We start from the raw sequence: 18,837 nt of genomic DNA, 5'->3' as shown, positions 1-18,837 counted from the left end.
CTAATAACTTACCATCTTTGGAGAATCTTTTGTGATTTCCCAAGATTAGTACTTAGGAGATCGTACTTCTTAGAAACCAATATAGCTTCTCTTCTATCTCACTAGGAAAATCTGGACTAGATTTCCTTCATTAATTTTACAGATACATTTGAGGACCAATTACATAATTATGCAGAAGTATTGGCTAGTCTTTTTGTCAGTTTTTCTGAATTGGCAAAAAAATGGAATACTTACCTTAATGAAGAGACTTCCTTAGGAAGGCCATACTGAGCTCGCCATGTTTATAGCATAAAATTTGATGAGCCTTTCATTAATGTCACATAAGTGCTGACTCTGCAGTTGTACAATGTCAGGGGTAAGTACCTCCTTAAACATCCTAGGCACTGCACTTGCCTTAATTAGAGTGAGACCTGTTGCACTTAACATTTACCAAGAACAGCATATCCTCAGAGATACATTGAAATGGTAACTACTGACATTTATATGCCCTTTCAGTTTAAGTGTTCCTGCTTTGTTTGCCTTATAGATTATATTTCCTTTTTTTATAGAACTGTATTGCTGTTAATAAGAATTATCCTTGAATATTGCCAATGTGTGGATAACATCCCATCTGTTACTACTGACATGCTTACTCGTCTGTCAGATTTGTTAAAGGTGTGTATGACTTCACCCATTTATGGAAAAAATAGTTGGAGGATTCAACTCTAATACACTTTAAAGTTATCTTTAAGACATCAAGTTTGTGATGGTGTTTGTGGTTGCATCACAACGTGTTACTGGACAAAGAGCTGCTTCCTTTCCCCTCCATGTTTATAAGAGATTCCCCATTACACCCATAGAGTTGTTAATGACATTGGAGACAGGAGATGATTTGTTCGTTAGGTGCTGAACATGACTGAGGCCACTTAGGTCAAAAAACCTGGACTGTTTTCAAATGTGCATGGGAGGAATTCACTGAACTTTAGAAAATTCATCTCGCTAAGGTTAGAGATTTTCCTTACATCATTCTTTCAGAACCATCGATAGACAATGAGAATGTGGTGATAATTTTATCAGCCAACTCATATTAGCAGGTACTTTAAGTAACTAGTTTACAAGAAAGGCCTTAGTCTTTTCAAATCTCTGATCTGTTAATTGATATTGTTCTGAGTTTGACTTAGTCAAGAAAGTTTTTTATTCTTTTGAAAATAGGTTTTTTACAGTAAAAATGACAGAAACCTGAATTTTGTGAATACCAATTAAAGGTTACTTTCTAAGAATTGATTTTTAGAATTTCTTATTTTTTTTCCTACCTGATATAAATGTTAACATTGAGAGTACTCTTCCCTTTTTATTATTGTATAAAAAGATTCTAACCGTTTCCACTAGAAAACTAGGAGTAACAAGAAAGAGAAATTTATTATTAGGATAGTTATGACATTGTCATCATAGAAAAGATGATCTTTAATGAATTGTTGGGTTTTGTTTTTTCTTCTTCTTTTGTTAGTACTTCAACTCAAGAAGTTGCCAGTTAGTTCTTGGAGCTGGTGCACTGCAAGTTGTTGGACTAAAAACCATAACTACAAAAAATTTGGGTATGGATTCTTGCATTTGATGCACATGTGGAGGTATTAAAATGATGAACTATTTTGGGGTGAACAGTATTGGTATGTTGGAACATCCTCGTACTGATAATGCTTACAACTCAAGTCCATTGGGAAAGCAACAAGTTCATTACATTGTTTAGTATCAGAGTATTGTCTTGCAAGAAATGAAATATGTTGCCTTCTACCATGGTGCTTCATTTATGAACTTGAGCCTGTATAAAATTGACATCTTTTTACTTAATTTAATATGTAATTAAAATCAAAGAACAACTTTTTTTGTTTTTCCATTATATATCCACATCCTGAATCTTCAGCTCTTTCTTCGAGGTGTTTGCAGTTAATTGTGCACTACATTCCTGTGATCCGGGCTCATTTTGAAGCTCGCCTACCACCTAAGCAATATAACATGCTTAGGCATTTTGATCACATCACTAAGGTACTTTGTCACATATTTTCTATGGACATTCATACATTTAATATTGTTGAATTTTTTTGGATGTGTCTCAAAGACTTTAAAATTCTGCATTATTTCTCATTACAGGATTACCATGACCACATAGCTGAAATATCAGCCAAGCTAGTAGCGATAATGGATAGTTTATTTGACAAGCTGTTATCAAAGGTAATTGTGGAAGTCCTTAAGCTTTGCTTAAAGACATTATGACTTCATATTAGACAGATTCATATATATACATATATATGCTGTGATAAGAGAATCTAAATTTTCTATAAATATTTACTCATTGATAAAATTTTTAACAATTTTTTTTCAGGGAATTGTGGCCATCTGCTGTGACAAAGACCACCCATAGTGATCTTACCCGTAGTTGCCTAAAAAGTGCAATTCCTAGCGTTCAGGTTCCCCAAATAGTTGATCAACATTCTAGAAGGCTTGAAGTGAGAGGAGAGATGATTCCAAAGAAAATAGAAACTATACACAGAAATATTTTATGTTGACTGCATTCACAGATGTATACCTTCTTTAGAAACCAGCTTCAGTTTGAAAGCCCTCTGGTGGCAGAATTATAAGACAAAAATAGGGGAAAAATCAATATTTAAGACTGAGGTGTGCTACTTTGCCTTCTGGAATGATAATACAATTCGAGGTGCTCTTGTTATTTCCCTCCTTGATCCTTTTTTTTTTTTTGCCAGTCCTGAGGTTTGAACTCGGGGCCTACGTGCTATCCCTAAGCTTCTTTTGCTAAAGGATAGTGCTGTACCGCTTGAACCACAACTCTGCTTTTGGCTTTTTGTGTAGTTTATTGGAGATAAGAATCCCATGTCCTCTCCTATCTCACTGACTTTGGACATCAAGATTATAGCACCAGCTCCTGGCTAGATAATCATTTCTAGTTTGTCTCTTTGCTTTTCATTCCCAATAGGTCATTAAGTAAACTATTGTGCTTCCCTCCAAAAATTTAAGTATAATAGGAGGGTATCTTCAGAAAAATGTCACTTAATCAGTCACAAATCTTTTTGTCTTATCCCTCACTTTTTCCTTTTCCTGAGTTTTCCAATCTATGTCTTAAAGAGAAACTTGAATATTTAAAGGCTAAGTGTATACTTTTTGCCCAAGATCATATTTAGAACAACCTTACTAAGCAAGAGCTTTGGTGTACTTTTTTTTTCCTACTTGTATCCTTCAGATTCTGAAATAGCAGAAGAGCATACACTTGGGAATCATACAGGAACAAGAAGAACAGACACAGGAATCATACAGGAACAAGAAAAACAGACACTGGAATCATACAGAAAAACAAGAGCAGACACTGGAATCATACAGAAAAACAAGAGCAGACACAGGAATCATACAGGAGCAAGATAAAGTTGTGGCCATTCACACACATAGACATGTGCCCAATCCTGCAAAAATGACATAATACTGCATTTGTTTAATAGTTCTTAAGCTTTAGTCACAGGAGCCTATTACATTCTTAAAAATAATTGAGGACCAAAGAGCTTTTAATGCAGTTTGTAACCTACCCATAAACATGCTAAAAATTAAAACTAAGGGATTTAAAAAGACAAAAATGGACAAGCACACTTTCTGTTAGCGTTCAGAATGACAATACCATTGTCACATTTCATCCTGAAAATCATTCATGAGAAAATCAGAGTAAAAACTAATAAATATTCAGGCACTAGTGGTTCACACCAGTAATCCTAGGAGGGTGAGATTGAGGATCTTGGTTTGAAATCAGTCTGGGCCGGAAAGTCTATGAGACTCTTAACTCCAGTCAACCACCAAAAAAGCAGGAAGTAGAACTGTGTGTCATGTGATAAAACACTACTTACTACCCTTGAGCAAAAAAATCTCAGGGGGGCTGGGGATATAGCCTAGTGGCAAGAGTGCCTGCCTCGGATACAGGAGGCCCTAGGTTTGATTCCCCAGCACCACATATACAGAAAACGGCCAGAAGCGGCGCTGTGGCTCAAGTGGCGGAGTGCTAGCCTTGAGCGGGAAGAAGCCAGGGACAGTGCTCAGGCCCGGAGTCCAAGGCCCAGGACTGGCCAAAAAAAAAAAAAAAAAAAAAAATCTCAGGGACAGTATCCAGGTCCCAGGACCAATACAAGATATTCTAAAAAAAGATAAATAACATCTTAGTATTATTATGTAAATTGTTTTTACTTTCTGGCTTCTTTGAAAGGCTCTGTGGCTCCCACAAATCCCCAGGTCACAATTTGAGAACCAGTGCTATTGTTGATAACAGATAATAGTGTGTGTCACAGATACATGCAAACATACTTTACTACTTTAGTAGTTACTACTTCCTTGTGGAGGAAAATTACAACTTGTCTTTCTTCATGGGTGTTAAGTATAAGTTAAACTTAAAAAACAATTCTATTCTTCTAGTTTTCTTCTTAAAAATAAGGTATTCCTTTATAGAATAAAAAGTCATTAATGCATATCTGCCTTCAAGAAGTTCACTATCTAACAAGGCAGAGGGCTGTAGACTATCAAAATAAAATAAAGTAAATGCTAAGCAACGGAATTAGTAATGTTTCCAGATCAGTGACCAGTGTTGTTTTAGGGGAGAAGGTGTCTGCCTGGCCCTTGAGTCTTTAGTTTATGATGTCACAAAAATGAGTTTGAGGACAGATTATGAGAGAGACCTAGAAGGTTTTTTAGTATAGCAAAGCCAAAGGTAAGGTAGAAAGATAGTATACAACCCAGACATGGGTATAGGCACATTTGATACCAGGTACAAGGAAGGAGTGCTGTAACATTCCAGGCATTTATGATGAAAAAGTAGCTTAGGATCTTGGCTCAAATTTACCTTAGGATGACTCTTATCTGGTACATTTAATCACCATTTTTTAAAATTAATTGGGGCCAGAGATTTCAAGGTTCATCTGCTTATTAAATTTGAGTTGTTGATGTTTCAGCATCTCTTTAAGCAAAAGGTGGATATTGCCACACACTCCCTTTAAGACTGGTATCCATTCTTAAGATAAGCTTTCTCCTCCTCCTCCTCGTCCTCCTCCTCCTTTTCTTCCTCCTTCTCCTCCCCTTCTTTCTTCATTTTTTTTTCTTGCTTGTCCTGGAGCTTGAACTCAAGGCCTGGGCACTGTCCCAGAGCTGCTTTTTACTCAAGGCTAGTTAGTGCTCTACCAATTGAACCACAGCACGACTTCCAGCATTTTCTGAGTCGTTTTTTGAAGATAAGAGTCTCACAGAATTTTCTGCCTGAGTTGGCTTTGAACCATGTTCTTCAAATCTCAGCCTCCTGATTAGCTAGGGTTATAGGCATAAGCCACCAGCACCTGGCAAGATAAGTTTTTTTCTTTTAAACATGTTTTGTGCTGAGAGGAGTCACTTTTCCAAATGTCTTCTGTTCCCCATCCCTAGTATAAGGTTTTTCTTAAGATCTCTTTGCTTACTCCCCAGATCACACTAATTATTTTGGATAAGCACTCAATGTCAGAGAGAGAGAACTGTTCTTTTTTCTTAATAATAAACATTGCAGCTTATGAAGGCGTGTAAGGCTTACAGCAAACAAAATAGTTCTTACATGTTTTTGATCAAACTATTCATTAACATAATCTTTGCTTTGAATGCCTGGCTACTGTTTTGTATCCTTCATTTTCTTACTAATATCTAGATTAGTCAAAATATAAGGCAGGTATTTGTTAAGGTAATAAAATTATTAAAGACCTTACATAAATATTTCTCTACTGAGGCCATTTAGCGCCCACCTTCCCCTCCCCACAGTCCAGATAAATTCAGTTTCAAGTGGAATGCCTAGTAAATGTAGGTCTTAAATACAAAAAAGCAAGTCCAGGACAGGAGATTAAAAAAGCATGAGGCTGAATAAAAATGTTCAAAGAAAAGAGGATAATAAGCAAGATGTGATGAAGAAATCTTGCTTGCACTTAGGTAACTGGAGGCTGAAGACAAAGTCAAGAGGGAAAGAGCTAGGAAAATGTGTGCGTGAGATGCTTGAAAGGGAGGGCATGGAAGTGCTAAGCCACAGTGAGGGAATGGAGCTGGGAAAGTTTTACTGAATACAGAAGTTACAATGTCTTTACTGATTTTTTCTCAGAGAGAAATTATTTCAAAGGAGTTTGGGTGGTGGCAGGAACCAAAATTTAAGGGTCAGGGTTTCTTTTTTTTTTTTTTTTTTGGAGGGGGGGATAATTAGTCCTTTAGTACTGCCAAAACAATGACTAGGTGACATAAAACAATGTTATTTCATAGTTCCAGATACTAATAATTCCTAAATCAGGTGCCAGCCAGGGTATTCTGTCTCTGAAGGTTCTAGGGAAGAGCCAAGAGCTCTTCTGTCTTTGCCCTTTATAACTTCTAGTTGCTGTCACTCCTTGGCATTCCTTGGCTTGAAGCTATATCACACCAGTATTCGCCTGTCTTCATATGATTGTCTTCCCTGTGTCTCTGTTTCTGAATTTCCCTCTTCCTTTCATGAATTTAGTGTATGACCTCATAAAGTACCAGCTAGACATGAGTTTTTGGAGAGGCATTATTTAACCCAGTTTAGAGGAGTACTTAAGAATAGTTACCATTGCAATGATATTTCATACCTAGTAGGATGACTTAGAAAAGACAATAAAAAGTTTTGATGAGAAGATGGAGAAATTGGAGCTTTCATACTTTGCTAGTGATAATGTAAAACTAGAGAATAGTTTGATGTTTTTTCACAAAGTTAAAAGACTGACGTATGATACAATTACCCATTAGATACATTCCTAAGAGAGGTGAAAATATTTTTTCACCTAAATCTCTACACAAATGTTCAAAGCAACATTATCCATAATAGCAACCTACAAAAAAAACCAAAACCAAACCCAGATGCATATCAGTTGATCAATGAATGGACAAAATTGGTCCATACTATCTAGTCACAAAAAATATTACAACAATGAGTATAAACTGTGAGCTAAGACACAACATTCAACTTATTGTAATTCCATCTATATGAAATAACTTAAAATTTAAAAAGGTAGAATTAGAGGCCAGCACTCAGTTTTAATATTGGAAGCAGCCTTTGTTCTCAGCCACAATCTACTTCCGCAGAGTAAATTAAGTTATTGTTCTTCGGATTTGTGATTAGCACAGATCGCAGTTAATATAAGCTTAGCCCCTATGCCAGAGTTGGATACGTTTAGGGGCAGAAAATATGCTTTAGGAAATACTGAATTCAGTGTACAGTGCAGAGGACTAAACATAATTTTCATTATTTTTCCTTGTCAGTATGAGGTGAAAGCTCCTGTTCCTTCTGCCTGCTTCAGGAATATTTGTAAGCAAATGGCAAAAATGCATGAAGCTATATTTGATCTTCTTCCAGAAGAACAAACACAGGTATTCCCAAAATGACTTTTGTACATATGACATGTTATATCCATGAAAATTGGGATTTTTTTTAACATGTGTTCAGCATAATTAAGCTTAATTCAAATTCTAATATGATTGTTACCATTTCAAAATGCCTTTGTTGTGCAGTAATTGTAAAAGTAAAAGATAAGTTACTGTGATTATCTAAAATGAATATGGAAGAAATTGGTAGAGTTAATAAGATTAATACACATAATTAAGGCAATCTGTTTTTATCATATTTGCTAGGTCACTGTAATTATTTAGAAAGATTTTAAACTTTGGGATTTTTGCTATCCAGACAAGTTTTCATTGGTTTGTTTCTAAAATTGGTTGAGTGAATAGAAATGGTATTTGGGGGGCAGTAACTCTCTTAGTATCTCTTGCCGACCCTTACTCCTCTGGTCTCCTTTCTTATGCCACTTCACGCTTCCATTCGATTCTAGATATTAAAATTTTTCTTCATTTAATCATATTAACTTTATGATTAAATATCATCTAGCTCCCTGAGGTTTGCTTGCTGAGGCCTGAAGGAAATGGTAAAATAGAGAGGACCTCCAAAGATCTCTTTATCCTTCTTATTTCCTCCTAGCCTACCCATCCTTTTCATTGTACATGTAAGATCCCTCACCTTTGACATTATGACTTAGATTTGCCATGTGAGTTCTAATTTGAATGATAGCTAGCTCATGGAACTGGACATATAGGTACTCTGCTTTTATCTGTAGCATATAAAGAATACTCTCACCAAAGCTGTGAAAGTTATGGGCCTTTTTCATTATTGCTACTTGAATACCAGTAATTATTAAAACATGATACACAATTATACACACATACTTTTTTCCCATAGAAAATGTGAGCCAAATCATTTCCATAGATTAACTGCATACAATTTTAGGCTAGATAGTTCTCAAATAATTATTAGGCTATTGATTAAAATATGCTCGAAGGGACAGTTAAGATACTTTGAAATGATTTCACTAGTTCAAAGTATAAGAGCAACTTTTCCTTTATTACTATCTTTATTTTCCTCCATCAAATTCCTAGTTACTGTAAACTTTCCACTACTTTGTGTTCTTTTTATCATCATGGTTGATCCCACTTAACATATCCACAGGGATTCCTCCAGTGTATAAAGAGGCAGTCTTACTACCCAAAGCACTGCTGAGAGGGAGGAAAGCTTTTGTCAACTAAGGAAAAAAAATGAAATAGTGAAATAACATTTAAATGCTTTCAGAAGAACATTTTCTTTTAAATATGTCAGAGGAAGGAAGAGTTAAAACATACCTTGTTGATATAATACTGTAACTCATATAATTGTCTTTTATTTCAGGAGAGCATTAAGAAACTTAGTTTTCTTTCTTTTCCAGATGTTATTTTTAAGAATTAACGCAAGTTACAAACTCCACTTGAAAAAGCAATTATCTCACTTAAATGTGATAAATGATGGAGGACCTCAAAATGGGTATGATTTTTAACATATACTTTTTACCACATACATATTGAATTGTTCTTATTGGCTTTTATTCTTTATGTTCTTTTTTGCTGTAGTCATACTGGGAACAAAAATTCTAAAATCAATAACCTTTTGCTTTCTTTTCTCTTGTGGAAATTTCTATCTTTCCCTCTGAATTACTGTTTACATTAAAGTGCTTTGTGAGTGGCCAGTTCCTTGCCTGACGTATCTACTTACTTGAGGCAATGTGGGTCAGTACTATCTCCTTAGTTATCTAGTCAGCTTCCCATAGCCAAGCAGAACTCAGAGTTGTACTTAGTAGCTCTATGAATATATTAAAGTTACTTCTGTGCCTCATTTATAAAATGACAAGAAAATCTGTCATACTTATTTCATATGGTTATGAAAAATTGTGTAATAAACTATTGTTGTGTGCCATAATAAAGAAAAAAATAGAATCATAAAGCACGGGCCAACCCCTAGTTCCAACCACTACATATAATTGTATTTATATTATAATGTGTAAATTATATGTAAAGTTGGAAAATCACTTATGTTCTCTAAACCTTAATATTTGTATAGTTTTAAAAATAAGGCCAGGTATAGTGGCACATGCTTGTAATCCCAGTACTTGAGAATTTGGGGCAGGAGGATACATAGTGATACCATCTCCAAGAAGGGGGCTGATAAACTTCTCTCACAGTATTTTTATAAAGAGAAGTATAGATAAAAAAATATGGAGCTGTGAATATAGCTGTGGTAGAGTGCTTACTTAGCATGCGTAAGACCTTCAGTTCAGTCCCTTAGCAATAGCAAAAAATAGGAAAAATAGGGAGAAGACACAGAACACCTATAATTTATTCTTTAGTATGACTTCCTTGATGTGTTTTCTGTCTCATAGAATTTTTTTTTTTTTTGCCAGTTCTGGCTTGAATTCAGGGCCTGGGCACTGTCCCTGAGCTTTTGCTTAAGGCTAGCACTCTAGTACTTGAGCCACATTGCAACTTCCAGCTTTTTCTGTATATGTGGCACTGAGGAATTGAACCCAGGGCTTCATGCATGCTAGGCAAGCGCTCTACCACTAAGCCACATTCCCAACCCGTGTCTTGTAGATTTTTTTTGATTACTTATTTATTGTTATAGTGATGTACAGAGGGGTTACAGTTTCATATGTAAGGCAGGCAGTGGGTACATTTCTTGTACAATTTGTTATCTCCTTCCCCCTCCACCTCCCCCTATTTTAAGAATAACATTTTGTCACCTTAATTGTTAAAGGAATTTTAAGCTTACATTTCAAAATTATAGGAACAAATAAAAGATGTATTTCAAGGTGAGAAGTTGGTTCTGTCATTTAAAAAGAAGTTTACTAAATTACTTTGTAAAAGTGTTTGGAAGCTCAGCCTGTTTGCGAAACTAAATGTAGGAGTTTTAGGCAAGAGTATGATGCTCTCCCTTGGCTATTGCCTCATTCTTCATTTTTCTTTTAAAGAATTGTTTGCAAAATTTTCATGAGCCACAGAAAAGTTAAGAGTATAACAAGTGCTTGATTACTTGTCACCTGTATTTGGAAATTGTTAAACTGGTACTACATTCTCTTCATTCTTTCATTTCTCCACAAGCACAATCCTTTTGTCAACCATTAAAAAACAAACAAACAAACTGGGTACCCACGGCTTATGCCTATAAATCTCCCAACTCGGGAGTTATGAGACTCAAGGTTTGAAGCCAGTCAGCACACATAAGTGAGCTCTTCAATAAAAAGCTGAAAAAAACCTCTTCTTTCCAGCAAAAGGCTGGAAGTGGAGATGTGGCAGAGTGGAGGCATGGTAGAGCGCCAGCCAGAAATGAAACAGCCAAGCAAGAGCAGGACCAGATTTAAGCCTCAATACCAGCATGTGCGGGTGCGTGCACACACCCACACATGCGTGCACACACGCACACGACTTAACAACTACTTTGCACACATCTCTAAATAGTAAGTAAATAATTAAATAACTGTAAGACTTTGTAAGATAATCAGTGTTAATTTATTAGCCAGATATTTTCTGTTTTCACTCCTGGACACAGAATTCAGGGCTTTCCTAGTTTGGAGTAGGTGAGTGTTCTACAGTTAAACTCAGATATTTTTAAAAAGAACACCAGACTGTATTTCCCACTTGATGTTAAGAGATATAAGTGGTATATATTTTAGCTGCTTTTGTACCTTCTTTTGAAAAGAAATACCATAGTAAGAATTTAGAGTTTCTTGATGCTATGACCTAAAGAGGCAATGCTTAAAAAGCTAATATTTTTAAGCCCTCCCCCCAATTTTTATGGATAGGTTGGTCCATTGTTCTCAGGCCAGTAGTTTGATGCATCTAAAGGAAATTTTGTTTCTGAAATCACTATTAAAATGTGCTTTTTCTTCTTGTGCACTTTCAGTTCTGGGGCTTGAACTCGGGGCCTGGGCGATCCTGAATTTTGATCATGACTAGCTCTCTACCACTTAAGCCACAGCTCCACTTGTGGCTTTTTTTGTTGTTGGTTAGTTGGCAATGAGTCTCAAAGTCTTTTTCATCCAGGCTGGCTTCATGATCCTCAGATCTTAGTCTCCTGAGTAGCTGGATTTATAGGCATTTGAAACCAGCTCCCAGCAAATGATCCATTTTAGCATGAACAATCAGTGGTATAACTAGGGCATTTACAGTACCACACCTCTAATTCCAAAGTGTTTCCACTCCAAAGAAAATTCCCCCTCCCCATTGGGCACTTCCCCCTCCTCTTCCTCTTCTCCTGCTATGTACTTTTTGATGTAATTTTCTTTTTCCCTACGATATTTTTCAAATACAAACAGACACTTATAGAAAAGATAGAACATTTGTGTTCCTGTACCTAGAATTGGTCATTATCACCATTTGCTATGTTTACTTAAAATATCTGTCATTATTAAAATTAATATTATACTTGAGGCTGAATACATCTTGGTCCCCCATTTCTAGTCTTCATTCCTAGTGCTTAGGTAGCATTTCTACTAAGTTTGACCTATATACTTTCAGTTATCCTCATTTATTGTCTCTTATGAAAACTATGTAGATCTGTTTAGTAAATTAGCTGTACAGCAAGTATACTGAACAGATATTTTATTTTAAAGAAATTCAGCATTGTTGCTGATTTCTGTTGGTATGGAAATACAATCAGCCGTATAGAGGGCTGATTCCATGTCTACAGATTTAATCCATCAGAGATGGAAAGTAAGAAAAGAAAGATGTCGATACTGAAAATGTACTGATTCTGTAGTCATCACTCCTAAACAGTGTGCATTACAACTGGTTCTGTAAGTAGCATTTACAGTGTATAAGGTATAATAAATCATCTAGAAGATTTTAAATAAATATCAAGTATGCATAGGTTACAGATACACCATTTTATAAGAGACTTTAGCAACCATGAATTTTAGTATCCGAGGAAGGTTCTAGAACAAGGACACCAAAGGATGATTATAGTCCATTCTTTATTGCTATAGAGTCAACCATATTTAAATATTTTATTTCCCCAAGTGATTTCTGGGTCATTCTTTTGCATTGCAACCGTGCCATAACTTGTTACACATATCCAATTGTGCGTCTGTTTCTTTAGTGTATACCCACAAATGGATCAGAGCACATACACATTTCACTGTGAGAATTTGTTTCCCCCATTCTTACCAACGTTTGCTGTTAGATCATCTTATTTCGTTTTTCTAATGTTTATCATCCCTTCAGTGTCTGGTCATTCAGCTATGCTCATCTGTGACTTTCTAGATCTTTCCCATTTCTCCCCCTCCCCCTTTTTTTCATCATCTTGAGTTTGGGTTATGCCATATGCTCTCCTTTGTTTTATCAGCTATTAATCTGTTTCTGTCTGCTTGTATGTTCTGATATAGAAGATTCAACTTTGATATAAAATTCCTATAATTGTATTTGTGCTTATTAACATAGTTTCAAGGCATTTTTGGTTTTTGGCCTCAAATTCACAATCCTTCCTTTAGCATATGTGTTGAGACTGTAGGTGTGTGTACCACCACACTAGCAGTGTGCTTTTTTAAAAAAGTCTCTAACAAGCCTTTACTTTTCAAAATGTTTTTTGAACCATAGAATATACCTTCATTGGAAAAAAGTGAGACTAGGTGAACAAAGTAGTATCAATAAGTCAGCATTTATGACATTTTAAAAATAAGGCTTCATTTTCTTGTTTTAAGGAGTCAAAGGAAAGGCTAAACTGTTCCTGCTGAAATCGTTGAATGTCCAAAAGAAGTTTCTTTCAGGCTTAGGCAGTAGTTTGGAGATGCAGAAAATTAAGCAGAGGTATAGTCCTTTTTCGTTAGTACCAGAATCAAGAGTTTTGGTATTTTTTGTATTTGTGGTTTCTATTTTTTTTGGTAGTGCTAGCACTTGAATCCAAGCCCTCTCAAGTAGGCAAGTGCTCTGCCTCTAAACTACAGCCTAGCCCTTACTCTCTGCACGTCAAGTAGAACTTAAACTATACGACTCAGCTTTCACTTAACTCCATAGATGGTGTTCATGAAACTTTGGCCTTCCTTTTCCTTGAGTTTATTTACTACGTTAGTCACACACCTATACTCTATGCACAACCAATCAAAAATATTTTGTTCTCTGTACTTTAGTACATTCAATTTTAAGAGAAATCTGATTTTATTGGGTGGAATTTGTCATGGATCTGCCTGTAACATGCATTGGTATTCTATTCTTGAACATTTATTGCTGAAGTAGAACATTAAGCAGTTAAATGCATGATAGCAGGAATCCACAGAGAGAAATATTAGAGAGAAATATATCGGCATTAGTCCCTAGGAATTTTGAAATTTAAATAACATTCTAGGAACTAGAATAGGAATTTGACTGTGAGCATTACTCCTTTAATTATCCAAATAAAAAGTATGAGATTTAAAAATAACTTCTTCTCCAATGTTTAGGTTGGTCACAGCAGATGTAGCTTTTTACACTGGAAATCTTCAAGCCTTAAAAGGCCTTAAAGATTTGGACCTAAATATGGCTGAGATCTGGGAACAGAAGAGATGATGATATACTACAAAACTGGGCAGCTCATCTGACCATGGGATGTGTGTTTCTGAAGAAAATCTGGATTCCTGTGTTTCAAGAATGGAACCTGGAACCCAAGTGAACTGAGGTGTGGGAAAGGGAAAAGGAAAGTATCAGTGTTGGGAAACTGGATTCCGTGGGATCTACAAAGAATGCCATTTGTACATCCTTCAGTGAGGAGTAACTGATCAGGTGTCTATAACATTTTTCATTCTCTCTGGAAACAGACTCAGGTTTCTTTGGACCAAATCCAAAAGAACACATAGCTGTAACACAGCTGTAGTTGACTAGAATGCTCTGTATACTTTATATTAAAAAAATGCTTTGCATTTCTTCCAGTGCAATGAAATTCATATGGTGTCCCACCTTATTTAATGATGGTACAATTTAAAATATTAAAATCTTAGTCAACTTCTGTTGAAAGTTTTCTCTATAAAAAGCTGTTTGAAAAATTATTTTTTTACGGATCTTTCTATAAAAATAAACATCTTTTGATTGCTTGGATTTAGGAATTCAATTTTTGTTTTAGTGACCAATGTCAGGTTCCAGGCTTTCTGTGTTGAATATTTAATCTTTCTACTACCACTATATGTCAATCTGGGTAGAGCCTCAAACAGTTTAAATACATTAAGGCTGATTTTAAGTAATAATTAAAAATACAATATTTGCATTTATTTATGCAACTACTAATTTAAATACTTTTCAGAAGTGGTATACAAAGGATTACAATTTAATAGCTGTATTTTTATAAAAGTACATATGAAGGGTTTGGGATTTTTGGTTTGCTTTTTCTTGCCGAGGTAAGAATATGTTTTCATCTAATATACTTGCTTAAGAGTTCTCATTCATACATTTAGCTAACACATGAAATATGGCCCTCTAGATTCGTATTTATAAGTTATTTTCAATGTGTATATGAACAAAGACCAGGGAGAAATACAACTTTTGAAATATAGGCTGCTGTGTTGGGGCCAGAAATCTAAAGTGATAAGTTCTTTAAAGATCTTTATAATACCTGACCTTCAAAATTAGAATCAACAATATTCTACAAATGGAAGTGCCTGCGCCTCACCTTACACCAAGACTCCTGCCTAATCCTGTCAGAGTGCCTAATCTTGTGATTATATACAATGAAATAGTCTTACTTTGTGCTCTTTGGTTTCTCAAAAGGAAAGCTTGTTTTCTTTCCTTTATCATTACTGAGGTATGTCGTTGGTTCTTAAACTGTCTAATAAAGCTGTAAAAATTACCAAACTTTAAAAGACAACTTTTTTTAATGGTTTAGTATACAGTGAATTTTAAACAAGCAATCTACTCAAAGCACATGTGGAAGAACTAGGAAGTCCAGCTTCATTCTTAGAGAAAAGGCATTCAGTGAACTACCAAAAGGTCTGATTCAGAATGTTACTACAGCACACATTTCAGTGGTAACAAGCTTCAAGAAGTAGAGCCTTTAAAGAGCACTTCCAGTGAAGTTATACTCTTACCACAGTATATAGAGCACAAGGCTGGGAAAGAAATGCCCTACCTTTCTCTGCCCGCCTCAACCCTTCAGCCAGAAAAGAAACACCACTTGTTTTTAATCAATAGTCTGTGGAAAGTATGGTGGGCACCCCAGCTTTAGAACTCAGTGAAAAGTACTAATAAGTACCTTCAAATGCAACTGCTATGGAAATAATGTTGGGTTTGAAATTCTTAGAAATGCAAAAAAGAAAAAGCCTTGCTGAATACCAGTCAGCTACTGAGTACCTAAATACAGTAACAGTTAACCTATACATAACTGCCTCGCAAGAGTAAGCCATTTTATTTTGCCATTTCATAAAATTAGCATTAAAAAGTACAAGTATACACGTGTATTGCTTCACTGCTTTATTTTTTAAATCACTGGCAATTCAAAGTGAGCATCAGTGAGACTTCCACTAAAAGATATTTCAGTAGAGCTGATCAGTTTTAGGATTAAATAATATTGCACTTTAAGATGAACTATCAGCAAGTTTCTTGTCAAAGTATTGCTCCGTTTGTGTTTTCCTTAGACTAGAAGCATACTGCAGAAAACTACTTTAAAAACCAACCCTGCAGGATGCAATGAGGAGGTAAAGTACCTGCCTATTTAGAATCATAGAGGACATACATACATATCATTGTAAGAAACTAGCCCATAATAAAGTATAAAGTGTACACACAGAATTTTTTCATTTTAGTGGTCCAAAATACGAAGATTTCCAGACACAATCTTGTTCTCTAATACTGCTCCAGGTGGGATGTCAATTCTGTCACCATGATTTGCAATGATGATAACTGTTCCCTAAGTAACAGGGAAGACAAAAAATCAAAAGTGTACTTGCAACTGCAACTAAAATGCAATTATGATTTTGTGCAATTCCTTTAATAGATGCACATAAAGTATAAACAAAATTAAATATGAAAAGCAAATATATTAAGGCAAATATGGTAATATGTCCTGTCAGTCCTGGCAGTACCTTGTCTCCTTATCAGAGGTATAACAAGAATGAGAAGTAGACCTAGGGCCATTTGCAGGCCTGTCCTTTTTTGTAAGACCTCCAAGATCACCCAATCTTAAGTGTGCTTGGTTTAGTTTAAACATACAGGGTTCTGTCGATTTTTTTTTTTTTTAGAGACAGTTTAGTGGTAATTTTTCATGTTTTGATTAGGCTGATAAGCATTAAAATTGAATAAATCCCTCCCCCATCTTTGTATAAGCAAGTGAATACATTTCCCCGAGATCTTTGCTTAAGCAAATAACTTCAAGAAGAAATAAAAATGAATATAAATGAATATATTCCTACTTTCAAATAGCTAAATCTATTTTAAAAACTGTCACATTTCAATAGCATAGTAGTTTGAATATTAGTTTGCTTTTCAGTATGAATGCTATTTTCCACAAAAATTCCTAAATAATTGTTTACATTTAGGTTATACATCTTGATATTACTATTACATATTGTGGTAACTTATTTCATGTATGTATCCACTCATTTAAAAATGTATCTCAAACACCTGGCTCACACTGAGGACTATTCTTTATCATTTTAGGACTAGAAAGTGAAACATGTTTTATAAAAATGTGATTTACATCTTAACATTATACCTTTAGTGAAACATTTTTGCCAAATGTCACATCTCCTGAAACTGTGAGATGATCCAATTCAAGCATATCTGGTATGCTTTCAAATCTTCTTAGATAATCTTGAACCTTTAAGAAGAAACATAATTGTTTAAAAAATGCATCCATAGAAAAATATTAAGATAGTTTAGCTCGTGTAAAAAACATTTATGGCCAAGCTCAGGTTTTCTATGGGAAGAGCCTATTTATTAAGCACTCAGTATATTCAAAATCCATGCCAATGAGGAAAGGTGATTTGGACAATATCTTTACAATCAAGCAATTTGCAATGCAGTTGCAGATCAGATGTTTTGTTAAAACACACAGCTATCATGCTACAAACCAGGTCAGTGGTTCATATAGTTGGAAAAAGAGGGAGAAACCTCATCATGGTTTGAATCTGGTTAGACTAGTTTTAAAGGATGGGTAGTCAGAAGTACGGTATATTTCAGGAAAAGTATTATTACCCGGAATAAATTTACTACTTTGCCTTTTGCTTAGATTTATAAAGCACAAGAGTTGTCATTAATGACCTTGATTATTTTGTTGAGAAACTAGAAAAAATCAAACTTCAATTGGCTTTGACTTTTACTATACATTCCATTGGAGCTGGACTGTTTTCTACTCCAATTTACAGCCAACCTCTGTACTCCACTGTTTGCTAGATTTCTTCTTATGGCCTCTTCAAGTATATTGTTCCTGGGAATCTCTCTCTTGAATGTTTTTCCCCTCTCATAACTTTATCAGTTCCTATCAACATATACAAAGTTTCTCCCATATTTAAAACCAAAGAAAGCCCTTAAGTCTTAGATCACTTTCTACCTATGGCCTAATTTCAAGGCAGAACTCTTGACTAAGTTGTCTACTCTCCTATCTCTAACTCATCTTCTCCCATTCTCAACTTCAATCTAGTTGTATTCCCACACCTCCATGTGGATGAACCCAATGGTGAATTCTCATCTTTCTTGAATCAGCAGCAGCATTTGATGCATGATCCTTTTCTTTTTCTTTTTTAATTTTTTAATTCTTTTTTTTTTAGCTATGTAGCCCAAGCTGACCTTGAAGTCAAAATCCTCCTGCCTGCACCTCCCTAGTACTGGGATTACAGGGGTGATGCATGATCTTTTATCGCTCCCTCCCTCCTCCCCTCCCCCAGTACTGGGGCTTGAACTCAGGCCTCATGCTCTTGCTCAGCTTTTATTTCTCCTCACAGATGGCACCCTACCACTTGAGTCTAATTTTTTGCTGATTAACTGAAGTTTTGCACATTTTTCTGCCTGAGCTGGTGTCAAACCACAATCTTTAGACCTCACTGTCCTGAGTGGCTAAATTTGTAGGAATGAGCCACCAGTGCCTGAATTTTTTATTCTTGGAATAAGTGTTTCATCGAGATACACATTCATAGTTTTGCTCTTCAATTTGTCATCCGCAGTCCATACTAACCCATATCTGGCACTCCAATAGATTGGGAGGGCATAGTAGGATCTTGTAGGACAACCACTAATACTCATGTCACACCATTCTTGCAATATTTTATGTGATGAAGTTTTGGGGATTCTACCAATTATACTGGTTATGACTCCTGCCTGGGAGGTTTTGTACTGTAGGTATCTGCAACGCACACTCCCTCCACTCACACATGTACTGTCTTTCCTTGCTTTTCTCCAGAGATTTTTTTTTACTTCTTATGTTGTATGTTTGATGTATTTTGCTTAGATTATTATCTTCTCTCAGTTTCATAAAGACATGTTGCCAGGTGCTGG

At 35.5% G+C, this 18,837-nt stretch overlaps 2 protein-coding genes across 6 annotated transcripts in view; one reads left to right on the top strand and one right to left on the bottom strand.

The window, feature by feature from the left end:
- Vps54 (VPS54 subunit of GARP complex) overlaps positions 1-15,192 on the top strand; it is a 77,058-nt gene extending 61,866 nt beyond the window's left edge. For 2 of the 4 annotated variants that reach the window (XM_048352607.1, XM_048352606.1), the window contains exons 17-23: positions 549-654; positions 1,487-1,574; positions 1,901-2,022; positions 2,128-2,208; positions 7,297-7,404; positions 8,787-8,881; positions 13,824-15,192. In XM_048352607.1, the coding sequence (XP_048208564.1) occupies positions 549-654; positions 1,487-1,574; positions 1,901-2,022; positions 2,128-2,208; positions 7,297-7,404; positions 8,787-8,881; positions 13,824-13,929 (706 nt within the window). In that variant the 3' untranslated portion in view covers positions 13,930-15,192. Of the gene's footprint in view, positions 1-548; positions 655-882; positions 984-1,486; positions 1,575-1,900; positions 2,023-2,127; positions 2,221-4,252; positions 4,304-5,364; positions 5,373-7,296; positions 7,405-8,786; positions 8,882-12,926; positions 12,943-13,823 lie in introns of those variants that run through there. The other 2 variants (XM_048352608.1, XR_007211842.1) reach the window with 2 other exon arrangements.
- Positions 15,193-15,804: 612 nt separating this feature from the next.
- The window catches only part of Ugp2 (UDP-glucose pyrophosphorylase 2), a 41,260-nt gene continuing 38,227 nt past the window's right edge, over positions 15,805-18,837 (bottom strand). For both annotated transcript variants that reach the window (XM_048352609.1, XM_048352610.1), the window contains exons 9-10: positions 17,060-17,164; positions 15,805-16,255 (exon numbers count right to left, since the gene is read on the bottom strand). In XM_048352609.1, coding sequence (XP_048208566.1) covers positions 16,148-16,255; positions 17,060-17,164 — 213 coding nt within the window. In that variant the 3' untranslated portion in view covers positions 15,805-16,147. The remainder of the gene's footprint in view (positions 16,256-17,059; positions 17,165-18,837) is intronic.

The sequence above is a fragment of the Perognathus longimembris genome, chromosome 8 (assembly GCF_023159225.1).
Source record: "Perognathus longimembris pacificus isolate PPM17 chromosome 8, ASM2315922v1, whole genome shotgun sequence".
NCBI classification, from domain to species: Eukaryota; Metazoa; Chordata; class Mammalia; order Rodentia; family Heteromyidae; genus Perognathus; species Perognathus longimembris.
The sequence above is the reverse complement of the archived record's forward strand: the minus strand, read 5'-3'. Positions and strand labels throughout refer to the sequence as shown.